The sequence below is a fragment of the Syngnathus leptorhynchus genome, chromosome 17 (genome assembly GCF_054491065.1).
Source record: "Syngnathus leptorhynchus isolate UIUO chromosome 17, UIUO_Slep, whole genome shotgun sequence".
In the NCBI taxonomy this organism is placed as follows: Eukaryota; Metazoa; Chordata; class Actinopteri; order Syngnathiformes; family Syngnathidae; genus Syngnathus; species Syngnathus leptorhynchus.
Window position 1 is genome coordinate 5,426,559 of NC_141211.1, and position 12,892 is coordinate 5,439,450.

General features: G+C 42.7%; 3 protein-coding genes across 10 annotated transcripts in view; 2 read left to right on the top strand and 1 right to left on the bottom strand.

Moving 5' to 3' along the window:
* Positions 1-1,221: 1,221 nt before the first annotated feature.
* On the top strand, positions 1,222-5,038 carry hspb1 (heat shock protein family B (small) member 1). The gene is made up of 5 exons (XM_085936674.1): positions 1,222-1,617; positions 2,562-2,625; positions 3,096-3,880; positions 3,985-4,161; positions 4,879-5,038. Exons 1-3 carry the CDS (start codon positions 1,257-1,259, stop codon positions 3,250-3,252), a joined length of 582 nt encoding a protein of 193 aa, XP_085792800.1. The 5' UTR covers positions 1,222-1,256; the 3' UTR covers positions 3,253-3,880; positions 3,985-4,161; positions 4,879-5,038.
* Positions 5,039-5,137: 99 nt separating this feature from the next.
* Positions 5,138-12,892, top strand: part of tspoap1 (TSPO associated protein 1) — a 39,590-nt gene continuing 31,835 nt past the window's right edge. For all 8 annotated transcript variants that reach the window (XM_085936662.1, XM_085936666.1, XM_085936667.1 and 5 more), the window contains exon 1: positions 5,138-5,381. The gene's annotated coding sequence lies outside the window, so the exon portion shown is untranslated. The remainder of the gene's footprint in view (positions 5,382-12,892) is intronic.
* On the bottom strand, positions 5,763-12,794 carry ywhag1 (3-monooxygenase/tryptophan 5-monooxygenase activation protein, gamma polypeptide 1). Its single transcript, XM_085936673.1, has 2 exons — positions 12,537-12,794; positions 5,763-8,016 (listed from the first exon to the last, which is right to left on the bottom strand). Exons 1-2 carry the CDS (start codon positions 12,621-12,623, stop codon positions 7,360-7,362), a joined length of 744 nt encoding a protein of 247 aa, XP_085792799.1. The 5' UTR covers positions 12,624-12,794; the 3' UTR covers positions 5,763-7,359.

Sequence of the window (12,892 nt, forward strand, 5' to 3'; positions counted from 1 at the left end):
CACTATAGCATGGCCAATCGGGAAGCCTTTTGTCATGGGATGGGATGTGGCCCTAATGAATCTTTTAGGATATTACTATTATGGTATGCCAGCCAGCCACAAGCAAATTAGATGAAATGTATTTCAAGATGTCGCTTTCCATCTAAGTACCAATGAGGCTGGCCTGGCACTGTACAGGAAAACCTACTGCAAAACTTTCCATGCACATGTTTTGTGAAATGACTATTTAATGTATTTATTTATTTATTGACATTTATTTATTTATTTATTTATGTATTTATTTATTTATTGGACTATTTATTATTTGAAGTTATTGAACTTGTTTTTAGCCACAAAGTTGGTCGAATCACACTTCGGCTGCTGTTGTGAAAATGGACTGTATGCATCCATGTTGCTTAGTTGGAAGACTTCCATATAAGCCGTCTGGCTGAAGATGCACTCTTCTATGTTAACGATTGTTCGATTGAACCCCCGTCATTATTTCATGGAGTGGTTCAATACATGACTAACAGTCTCCTTCCAAAGTCTATATTCCACTGTATCCCACATTTTACAAAAAATAGAATTGTTTTCATGCTTTGGTGCAAAGTCCAGACCTCAAAACCCTATTTTAAAAGCTGTTCAGCATTTGAGAAGTTGAAACGTATTCCACATTTTCATCATTTGTCATCCTTGGCAAAGTGTCCCAATACTTTTGCCTATAAAGTCTAAAAGCCAAGCTGAGCAGAGACTGAGTCAGGATCTGTACTAACCTGGTCCATGTTCATTTACAGAAGCAAAACGAGTCAAGCTCCACCACAAAGTCTTCCTCCCACTTTTTCATGTCTTATGTCATCAACTTGTAAAACCCCAAATAAAATAAAAAAAAAAGCCCATCCTTAATTTATTCCGAATATACCACTGCCCCTTTTCATCCATTGACACCTTCTTTGTAGCCCACAACTTCATATTCCTGACAATAAATTGAAACAAATGGGCGACTCAAATCCTTTTTGTTCTTTCTTTTCAGCAGATAGAGAGGGAGGGAGGGTTAACAGTGCAGCGGTCAGCTGTCATTTGGGGAGGGCCTTCCTCCTGGATTCCATTGAAGTGCTCCCTTCTGCCACAAATAGATGTTCTGGTAACTTCCACCAATGTGTAGAGGGGAGTGGAAAAAGGAGGGCTGCTATCGGCCGTCGTATAAATACTAGGTGGCCCAAACATTGTCAGTGAGGAAGGCCAAAGTGCACCACAGCAGTAGCTCACCTTGGTTCATCATGGCAGAAAGACGCATTCCTTTCACTCTGGTCCGCAGCCCAAGCTGGGACCCCTTCCGCGACTGGCAAAGCCGCATCTTCGACCAGACCTTCGGCATGCCCGCCCCGGTGGAAGACTTGGCTTCCTACCCCTGCACCCACTGGCCGGGCTACATGCGGCCCGCTTCCATGATGATCCCCGAGATGATGTACCCCGGCGCCGTGATGGCCCAGCAGGCCCGAGCCCTGTCCCGCCAGATGAGTACGGGCATATCGGAGATCAAGCAGACCCAAGATAACTGGAAAGTCTCTCTGGATGTCAACCAATTCTCACCTGAAGAGCTGGTGATCAAGACCAAGGATGGAGTGGTGGAGATTACTGGTAAGATCTCATTTAGTTTAGGACCATGTGTATCGAGATTGACACACATCTTTGTATGCGTTACTTGTATTGGTTTTTATTAGACTGTGCAGGACCAATCCCAAATCCGTGCTTCTCCTAACATCTTAACTGTTCTGGAAAGTTCTAGTTACATAACGCCTTGGAACAATGCATCGATGTTTTCCAGCGTGCTTGTGGGTGTGGGCGTTTTTGCTGAGACAAAAAAAACGTGTCAGTTGGATGACTTCCTTATCTCTGACTTCTCACTTTTTGGTAATTGGCAAAGTAGCATGTTCTTGGATGAAGGTTTAAAAGAATATCTGGATCTTATCCAGGCTTTGACATCTGATACACTCCACATAGTCGGCCAGGGCACCAAATATAAACAAAGCCACAATGGAATTTGCAGCCTTCTGTTCACTTATGTCAAAAGAAAACAAAGACCATCTGCTATAATGTTAACCATACTGAAAGGTGATCGGTGACTTGGACAAGACTTGACAAGAAGTGTCCATGAGAGCCACTCACAGTTGTTACCACAACAAACACTCAAACACATGAATTAAATGTTAGTTGTTAGAATCATTTTCAACTGTGTGGAGATGACCTGAAGGGAACATACACTTTCATGCACCTGTCCTGAAATGATGTCACTTGTCACCAGTTGACTGCAGAGAAGGGTTCACCAACCCAAATACAGGGCTCCCCAACATTCTTGGAGATTCCTATCCAGTCAGAGGGGGGTTCTTGAAGTGGAACACACAGATACTCTGCAGACTATAAATACAGAAACATGAAGAGAATGCAGCATTGGTGGTACATGAGCTCATGATCTCGCATTACCTCACAAGTGGAGCATTTATGCATATTTGCAGGAAAACGCCATTTGCAGTCTCAGTTGGAAGGTATTATTATTATTAATCATCTTCTTGTTTGATTCATAGGCAAACATGAGGAGAGAAAAGATGAACATGGTTTTGTATCCAGATGTTTCACCAGGAAATATACGTAAGTAGTTCATGCATTTACTCCTTTTTAAAACCTGAAAAAATAGGAACTTTTTAATTGCTATGGCAAAGAGGGTTTGATTATAGGAATGAAGTGCTATTTTTTTTTAAATAATAAAAAAAAAATCCCTCTATGACCAAAATAAAATGAGAATCCCCGTTTTCAATGCCTCCACTTGTTTTTGCTTTGGTTTTGCTGCCATCCAGAGGCCACACAGTTTACTTTAGAACGTTTTACAAAGTAAAAATAATAATTTAAAAAATATTCAGCTATACTTATTCAGTACTCAAGAGCTATTTGGGCTTTCAAATATTCACAAATATATTGGATGATTGCAGGGTGAGAATTATTCTATATTTTTGTCAGGAGTATTTGAAGCTTAATGTTTCAGTAAATAACCTCATGTCAGTTTTTCTCTTTTCTTGTAATAGACTACGCCTTAATAATGTTTTTTTTTTCTTTTCTGACAGCCTCCCTTCCAGCGCCAACATAGAAAAGGTCACCTCCTCGCTGTCTCCCGAGGGTGTCTTGACCGTAGAAGCCCCACTGGCCAAGCCGGCCATCGGGGCTGCAGAGACCTCAATACCCGTCACCGTGGACAGCAAAAGTGGCGTGGTGAAGAAATGAGACTCGCTCGCTTGTGTCCAAAAAAAATCATTTCAATGTCAACATCTGGACTCACTGAGCTAAGCCACCTTTTACTGCATGTGTGTGTTTTCTGCTGTACTTCTTCTCCTGTAGCTCACATACTTTGTTCTCCTTTCCTTATTTCTGCTGAGCACCTCTCCTCCTTTACTCTCCTCTCACGCAAGCTGTTCTATATCAAGTCTCTAGAGAGCACGCACTTCAAAAACACCCAAAAGCAGAACAATGGCCGTTACAAGTCTGCAAATAGGCTGCTTTCATCCTTAGTTGTTTTCAAAATGTCAACAGAGAATAAAGACGAAATTACATCCACGGTGTCTCTCTTATGGGCTATTTTATTTCTACCTTGAGCTCATTTTCTAAAAATAAAATACCTGATATTTCTCTTTTTTTCATGCACAACTTTGTACTGCTATTCGTTCTTGTCCATTCTGTGTCACCACTGTGCGTTATTCTTCGCACATATGTTGCTTACACACGCTCATGTATCAGGTCGTCATGGAAACAGAGCGCTGACGTCGTCAAAGAGCTGCAGGCCGTCGCAAAACACATTCAAATGGTGGAGTGAAAAGCCTGGAAGGGAAGCCGGGGGGCTGATTAAAGGACACTGGTGAACATTTTGGAATCATTTTGGCTTAAGTGCCACTTCAATATAAAACACATTCAAATTTCTCTATTTTCATCATTTTTTCCTCACTTCCATATTCCATCAAGATGTCATCACTTCTTCAAACCTTCCCATACATAGAAGAGACAAATGAAGCAATGTTCAGAGGACTCGAGAATTGGAGGTCATCCAGTGCAAAGCAATGGTCTGTCAGAGGCGGATCAAATGTAAGATGTATCAGCACAACTGGTGATGGAGTGGCCCGCCACGCCCGCCGCGGCGTGGTACGTTTTCTTCCTCGTGTGTTCATATTGCGTGCTAGTCCACTAATGCACATGCTAACCCCACTCTTGACTCGGAAGCTGCAGGCCAGAGCTATTTATAGAGCGCTCTGCTATGCACTCAGCCTCCAGCATGTTGTATAGTTACACAGGGCAGATAACACATGATTCATGGCCTCTGAGTCTTTACTTTTATTTGAGTTTTTTCTTTATGCTTTCAGAGTTTGTGTCTAACCCCAGAAACGAAATGGGCACCACCCATCTTCTCAACCACAATCTAAATTAATGAATATAAATATCACTTTTGATCGCTGAATTGCTCATAAAATTGGTCAGCGTTGTTAGAATAACAAACCTAAGATTCCTTCGGTAACATCGGAACCACAAAGTATATAATTAATTGCAGTGTGAAATTTTAACAAGACAAGGAATAGGTTTGGGGAGGAACAATCCAGCGCTCTTGTGGTGAACTGGCCGGCTGTCTCTAAAGCACTTAGCATTTCAACATTTCCTCTGAGTCACTTCTTCCTTCCACTTAAATTCAGGCATAAATGATTCATACGACTTCCCATCAAACCAGCACCAGGGAAATGCTTCTTCATATGAAGAAGCAATGACCTGGTTCTTCTTCTGCTTCTTCTCAACCATTGCATGTTCCTTTCCTGTATTTGCTATTGTGACAGTATTGAGGAATATCTTGATTTTTCTCTGTTCTCCCAGAGGGAAATAATGCTGCTGACACCTGGTGGTGGATCATTTGCACTCTACTAGAATCATCAATTTCCTTCGTTGATTTAAACTGTTTTCTATTTGGATACTTGAAAGCATTGAGTTGGATCATACTAGCACAAAATGTCATCTTCTTCAAAACAAAGACCATTCGAGAATGGGTAGTCTCATTTTGTTCAGCAAGAAATCTGGATTTGCAAAAACAATTTATACCTTGAAGGGCAAAGGTCATCCAATGGAAGGCCCAGTCTTGATTAACTTCCAACCAGGAAGTTTTAAGCAGCTGTTTTCAAATAGTCTGGTGGAAGAAGTGGAAAACATTTCCTTGCCTTGCTTTTTTTTCTTTCCAGTTCATTCATTGCAGTAATGGCTAAATATGGCTTTTGTTGTTTTATTTTTCTCATTGTTATTATTTTATTGCTCACCTCTGTGGAATATAAAAAGAAAGTCACCTTGGTGATTGATTTCTTCCATCTTTTCTTCCCAGTTTCAAGGTAAGAACAGCCATTACTTGGGTTGTAACTTCAAATTGAGTTTTAGTGTTGGGGCTCATTGGATAGGCGAGCATGCATAACATTTTCTTTTAATGTTTAACTTTGCATTTCTAAACGTGATGAACACATCAAAATAGCATGATGTTTCTTAATTGCGATTGACAAATTGGACTCTGATATTTCCTGCGATTGCAATCAATATGAATTGAAGGATGAGATGATTGAATTGGTTTACTATTATTGCAGATTAAATATATTATATTGGATCACATGTTTACTCTAATATGAGTTTTTAAATAGTCAGCCTCGATGGAGTCTTCCAGTTTTTAATATTATGCCCCCCCCCCTTCACTTTAATATGCAATAATACTTTATGAATCATTATTTTCTTGCATGGATATATTATTGGTAGATTGCTTGAATATTTCTTGCCTATCTTAATATTTATTTTAGTTAATTTCCTGTGAGAGGTTTTAGTGTAGTTGTGTTTTGTGATTTGTGATGCATTTAATGACGGCACCTTTTTTTTTTTTTTTTTTTTTGTCCTTACCAAGAAGGGCATGTGACCATAGTAATGTCTGTAACAGATCAATTTATTGGTAACAATTACTGATTTGGTATAGCGTACTTCAGCAAAATGGAGTAAAGAAAAGACATTTGAAAATCAAGTCTAGCTAACAATTGCCATAAAAAGAAATAAATAGAAAATCATCTGAAATAAGGTCTAATATTTTCCCATATCCTATGAATACATAACATCTACAATATAAGTTAATCAATTGAAGCTACTCTATAAATACATCACCAGCATGCACAATACTGTAATATGGAGAATACTGGAGCAGTTCTCATCTTACACCCAAGAAACAAAATACTGTCATAGGCAAAAAGAAACTGCAGATAGTGAAGTGAAGTGAATTCCCAAAGCCCAAAGGGAGCCTTCTGCTAACAACCGTGGCTTCAGCTGCTCTCGTGCTTCCACAAGCCATTTCAGACTGGAACCGTTTCTTGCAATCTACTTTTTTTTGTTGTTTTTTTTTGCTATGTGACTTCTGTGAATATAATCGCCGGCTCCAAAACGGGAACTCGTTGAGGTTATTATAGTGACCACAATACTGACACTAAGGATTAGGTGTCCAAAAACAGTTAATTTATTCAATAAAGCACATCATCAGCACATGATAGGGACAAGCTGCACTAAGATTACTTGATGAACTTCTATTTAGTTACAGTATGACTTGTGTGGCTTAGCTGGACACACACACACACCTGACACAAAGCAAAACAAAAAGAACACTTTGATTATTATTTTTTTTCTCTTCTTCTCCATGTTATATCCTCAATAACGGAGACAACCTGCTTTTCACTCAACGACCGTAGTGTGCTGCAACTAAAGATGTCACGTCAGTACGCACGTATGTGGACAGACACCCCGAGAAGCCGCCGCCGCATTTATCAGCAGTATGCAAGCAAGGCCGTGACATTCAAGGTTACTGAAATTTTCCCTGTTTCGCCTCAAACTCAATTTCGGAATACTTCTGCCTTCCTTCCCTCGCTCGATTGCAATTGAGACACCTCCGCTTCATTTGCACGATGACGCCCGCCGTCTCCGGCAGCCGTCTCGACGCTGGCTGGCGCCGCTTTCTCAATGGCGTTCTAGCAAATGCTGCAGAGGCTACCAAGAAGGAGGATTTGAATTATTTTTTTTATTTTTATTTTTTTTAAATAACTGTAGTTTATACTTCAAGCTAAGATCTTTTCTCCTACTCGTTTCACTTTTAGTTTGTGGAAAAATAAAGAGCAGCGGCAGCCGCGTTAGTACCATTGGCTGCCATTGGATGTTCCACCTCTTTCCCCCCCCCCCCCCCCCCCACCCGCCGTTTAGCTTTAATTTCTAACTTTTTCAGTATTATTTTATTTTTGTCATTTGTGAGCGCGACTGTTGTGGTGTTTTTGGCAGAACGAGGTTGCAGGCTTCTTAGTTGTTGCCCTCGCCGCCCTCGTCGTCCTGCTGGTCGCTTGTCCACAGCGTCAAGTTGTCTCGTAGCAGCTGCATGATGAGAGTGGAGTCTTTGTAGGAGTCCTCGTTGAGGGTGTCCAGCTCGGCGATGGCGTCGTCGAAGGCGGTCTTGGCCAGGTGGCACGCTTGCTCCGGGGCGTTTTGGATCTCATAGTAGAAGACGGAGTAGTTGAGAGCCAAGCCCAGGCGGATGGGATGAGTGGGCTGCATGTGCTCCTTGCTGATCTCGTGGGCTTCGTTGTAGGACTTCTCGGAGGATTCCACCACGGCGGCTCGCTTCTCGCCGGTGGCCACCTCGGCTAGGTAGCGGTAGTAGTCGCCCTTCATCTTCAGGTAGAACACCTTGCTCTCGTGCTGCGTCTCGTTGCAGTTCTTGATCAGGAAGTTGTCGAGGAGGTTGAGCACATCCTGGCAAACCGTCTCCAGCTCCTTCTCAATTTTTTCCCGGTAGGCCCGCACCATTTCGATCTTCTTCTCGTTACCGTCGGCGGACGTCTTCTGCTCGATGCTGGAAATGACGCGCCAGGACGAGCGCCTGGCGCCGACCACGTTCTTGTAGGCCACGGAGAGAAGGTTCCTCTCTTCGTTGGAAAGTGCTTCGTTCAGCTCTGTGACCTGACAGACAAAATGAGTTGAATGAGTTGAATTCGATGATTTTATTTTATTTTATTTTTATTTTGTTTTTTCAAAATGTTCTTTCAAGCCACCGGAAGCCACGCCTTCCGTTTCACTGACATCATCGTCCGTGATGAATGCTGATTGGCTGTGGTCATCGTTCTCCGCTTGTTTGTGCTGTTTTGACGGATGGGCCCGTCCGTGTCTGTCTAAGGGATTTAATCCTTTATAGCCTACTGGGACCTCACCACAGAGGAGTCTTTAGACCTTTTCAGAGAGTAAAGCCTTTCTTTTTTCACCACCAAATTCTGTTCCATTAGCAAAGCGGGAGGGGGGGGGGGGGGTGAACTTTGCTCTTTATGTCTATACTAGAAACGATGTTGCCCAAAACAACTTGGTGCTTTTACTGATATTGTGTTCATGGAAAAGCAAATGTTTGTGACTTCAGAGATGACAAGCGGGGTTTTCTTTTTGTCATATTCTGTCAATGTCAAGCGCCTTGCCATGAGCCTTCACATTTGTCCATCTGATTGTCTCTTCTTAAGACAAATATGTGGAACGTGATTGAAGTCTTTGCTAGGAAGGTAAAGGCTTTTGTCTGCGGATGAGCTGCGCTTTGCAGTGAGGATACCTGTAACCGAGCGAAAGTAGGAGGAAAAGGTAATCTGATGCTACGAGCGCCTGTTTCCATAGCAACTGCAAAATCTTATCCCTGATCTAATCTCTAGTGGAAAGGATGCTGACATGGCTGTTGGTGTGGACAAAGCTGCAGCGGGCAGCCGTGTGGGTGGGAATCCCTGCAAATCAACCAATTTCAGATTTCTTGTCATATTGGCTTTTTCAGAGGTTCAGATGCTAAAGCTCGAGAAACCTAAAGCCAAATTCTGGTGGAGAATCAAAGTAAATATACATTGTATGTTCCTATAGAACACAATTTGGATTGCATTAGTACTCAAATAATGCATACTGCTCCATTATTGTTTTTTTAATGCTTTGCTTCAATACCAACATGTGCGTTAGCATATCAAAAATCCATTTAGGTTCCGTTCCTTTTTAGTTAAACATTGACTTGGAGAGGCAGGTTCATCCAGTAATAAGTCAACTATTATTCACTTTGACATTGCGTTACATAAAACTCAAGATAGACCTAAATGCTGGAATTGAATATTTTATAAAGCCTTGACAAAAGTGATGACTCTGTTTTTAATAATGACATTTTTAATCTGTCAACGCAATATGGCGCTCCTTTGTGCAGAGCCTTATCAATAATCCCAATGACCTCTGTACTGCAAGAATATAAAGGCAAGAAAACAATAAAATGACATCAATTGCATAATGAGCTGACTTCCAAGCAGAGAGGAAAGTCACCCAACCCCCCATCGCTCATTATGGAAGCACATCAACATCATGCTTCTATACTGCCCTTAAATTACAAATCACAGAAATACGGAAAGAATGAGCCAGGGCGCTGAAGCCACGAGCTTTAGAAAAAACAACATGGCGAGGGTGAGCAGGAAGCCACGCTGCCGCTATGACAATAGCGTTTTGTCTGTCTACCCATAATGCTCATCAATTGTGCCTACTCTGGTCCTTACACATCCGAATCTCCAAACGACCAAGGATAATCTAACTTCCTCTTTGACAGCTCTCTTTGGTCATTAATGTATACGGGAAACACTGACCGGCGTCTCACGTTTCATTTATTGAGATTTTGATGCACATAGCAAAGGCGTCGAAAGGTCTTCCAACTCTGCCATTTCTCTCTTCTTACTCTGCGGCCTTCCTTGCTCATTTGCTCCGAGTCTGGAGGCTCTTCTAAGCTGATGTGACAAGCCCCCCTGCTGACCCTCTTTTTCAAGCAACAGAGCACAAAGGCGCAGCGGACTACCTGACGTCACTGGCGGCGTGAATAGGGATTGTTGCTTTAGCCACAAAGAGCGAAGAAGAGGGGGGGAGGCGGAGCACATCAGAGTTGGGATGCTGCTCAAGTGTCACTTTGTTGCCATGTACAACGCTAGTATAGTTGTTGGGCAGATCAAATATTTCAAATGTGCGTAGGAAAGGAGAGGAAGTCTCGGTCAACAGGATCACAAACACTTAAGCACAAGGTCAGATTATTACGTTATATGAGTCACGACTTTAAAGAAATGAGATTAGTGCGCAAATCAGTGTACTGCTTGCAGTCTGAAGAAAGAGGGAGATGTGGGAGGGGAAGAAAAAAAAAAAAAAGCTGAGATTCATACCCAGAACCTCTGACTATGAGGGAATTACTTCTGGATATGCTCATTATTCATTTGAGTTGGCTTTATGTGTTTTGGATTCCAAAAATGACGTAAAAAAGCTTGCACAATATGGACTATGTACATCTCTAATTGAAATCTTATTGATCGGTGTATTATTATTATTATTTTCAGCTCATTTGTGACTTAAAGATTTCCATCATTGCTTTATTTCAAGTTATCTTCGCTCTATTTGATGTGCTAAACCAAGAAATGAATGCTGCCATTGATTCCTTGTGGACTTTTGAATTTCTCTTGGACTTTGTTTGCTTTGAGGGAGTGCCGGGTGAATTTATTGTTTCTTTATCATCCCTACGTTTTGCATTTGTCCAATTTCAAGGCTGTTTATGATCTTAGTATCAAAATGAGCTATCAGGAATGCAGCCAAAAAGGGTCTGCATGGGGTCTTTCTCCTCACACCATTTAACCTCAATAGAAGTTCGATTGCATGCATGAAAGAATATGTAATTTGTACAATCATCATAAAACACATAGCGGTAAAGTAACTGAGCTTGCCTTCTTCTTCTAGTAAATTGTGTTCTGTTCATAACTTCTGTAATTGTCCCTAAAACACAGCCAATGTCATTAGACAAGTAGTCAACAGATGAACATTTGCGGCTCTTGTCCCTGTATCCCGAACGTTGACCAGCCATAGTTTTTGTTTTGAGTAAAGGCGGTTGCCATGTCCACAGCGGCGGCAAGGGATTCCCCACTTTAAATGATGGGTGAGGCTGCAGAGTGCAGACACACCCCTTCCTTCTGCCCATGCAGTGCTGCAGAGAAGACACTGGCACTGGCACACCGACCGCTTTCACTCTGACTCTGCATAAATGGGACGGGGTGGAGCCACAGTCCTTGGAACATTATGGACAATTACCATAGCAACACTTGACATGCTGAAGATAGGCTTTTTTTTTTTTTTCTTACATATATTAGCTTCTTGAACTAGCAGGGTTGCTGTGGGATTAAAAAAAAAAAAAAAAATCAATGACAATTAATAAATATATTAACGGGAATAATAAAGCATGCCTATCTGTATTTATCTATAAGACTTCCTTCAAAATGCTTTTATGATTGACGTAGCTACTGTAGTCGCCCAGACAATATGCTGCTCGTGAAATGGTGCACTACGGGTGAGCCTGTGCTGCATCTTGCCAGATGCTGCGGCACGCCTCTGTGCGTACCTACTGAATGGCTTGCAGGGCCGAGAAAGGCCGAGGGTGCACGAATATGCGGTTGCCAAATCTACCAAATCGATGATTAATGCAGTTGCACTTTTCGTCATGCGACAGTTCGACCGTTTTTTGCTGCAATATGACAATTAAGAGAGCCGGAGATGGGGAGGGAGGGAAGGGGGGGGGGGGCTGCGCGTCCAGCGGTCCACCAACACCCACGTCTACAAAAAAAAAAAGGAGCGCTTATCTTGCGCACATCTGCGCCAGAATCGATTGCGATCCACCTTGAGCCAAAATTGCGCTTCGTAATGCGTCAAACCCGCACCCGTCGTGAAAAAGTGCTAAATCCGCTTTAATCGATACACGTAAACGCGATTCTTTGACGCGGTATTGATGATCGGCGCACCTCGAACGATATTCGAAGAGGTGTCATTGTAAAACATGACATTAGACGTCGATTCATGTTGTCACTATTGGGTGGTGATGGTTTGGGGGGGGGGCGCTGCCTACACGACCACGCACGCACGCACGCACACAGACCGTAAAAAGGGAGCCTGGCAGAAAGGCACCGCCCCAAGATCAAGCGGTCCGCATTCTCACGACCACAGACCGCTACCAGAACTATTAATACTCCAAATGAATGACTGAACCCCAAATGAGCCAAATCGTAGCGCGGTGTTCTCCCCTTCTAGCATTATGACAAGGCTAGAATGCGAACAGGGTCTTCATGGGCCTTGCAAGCCCCCCCTTATCCAAATAATATTATCCAAAGCGTAATTTTTCCGCATGCAACCAATCTCACGGTTTTGTTTTGTTCTTTTTTTTTTTTAAATAAAATTGCGGTTTTTAATTGTAACCTTCACCCACCAATTGTGTGTGGGTTATTCCGTTATGTCTGATCATGACAAGACACCTTGCGCTCTTGCCCACCCAGTCAGGCAGGATCTTTCATGGGCGTGCTTTTGCTCCATTGCGCATGCACATGTATGCGTACGGGGAAATGAATGACATATCAGGCAAAGAAAAAAAAAAAAAGTAAAGGTCAATTCCGAGAAGGGCTACTTACCGACTTCATGGCAGCTGCCATATCGTCATATCTCTCAGCTTGCTCGGCCAGCCTGGCCTTCTGCACCAGTTGCTCGCGGTCCACCATGTTGGATGTTGAGCTCGCTGTCGTTATGTGGAACGTATTTCTTTCGCTTACAAATGTGTCGCTGTGTGAGTGTGTCTTTTTTCTTCTTCTTTTAAATGGAGGCTGTAACGTTATGCGCTCCTTTCGTCGCAGCTGCTGCCTGCCGTCTGACTGTGTGGGCCTTGCGGACGGGACACCCCTCCCACTTGGAGCACTTTCTACGGACTTGTTACCGCCCACCTGGGCGTGTCCTCGTGTCGTGATGTAACGGGCCTGGCATGACAACCCCC

Coding starts and splice junctions, on each gene's coding strand:
- hspb1 (XM_085936674.1), top strand. CDS start 1,257: ATGGCAGAAAGACGCATTCCTTTCACTCTGGTCCGCAGCCCAAGCTGG. Junction 1,618..2,561: donor TGGAGTGGTGGAGATTACTG/GTAAGATCTCAT, acceptor TTTGATTCATAG/GCAAACATGAGGAGAGAAAA. Junction 2,626..3,095: donor TGTTTCACCAGGAAATATAC/GTAAGTAGTTCA, acceptor CTTTTCTGACAG/CCTCCCTTCCAGCGCCAACA.
- ywhag1 (XM_085936673.1), bottom strand. CDS start 12,623: ATGGTGGACCGCGAGCAACTGGTGCAGAAGGCCAGGCTGGCCGAGCAA. Junction 8,017..12,536: donor TGGCAGCTGCCATGAAGTCG/GTAAGTAGCCCT, acceptor TTTGTCTGTCAG/GTCACAGAGCTGAACGAAGC.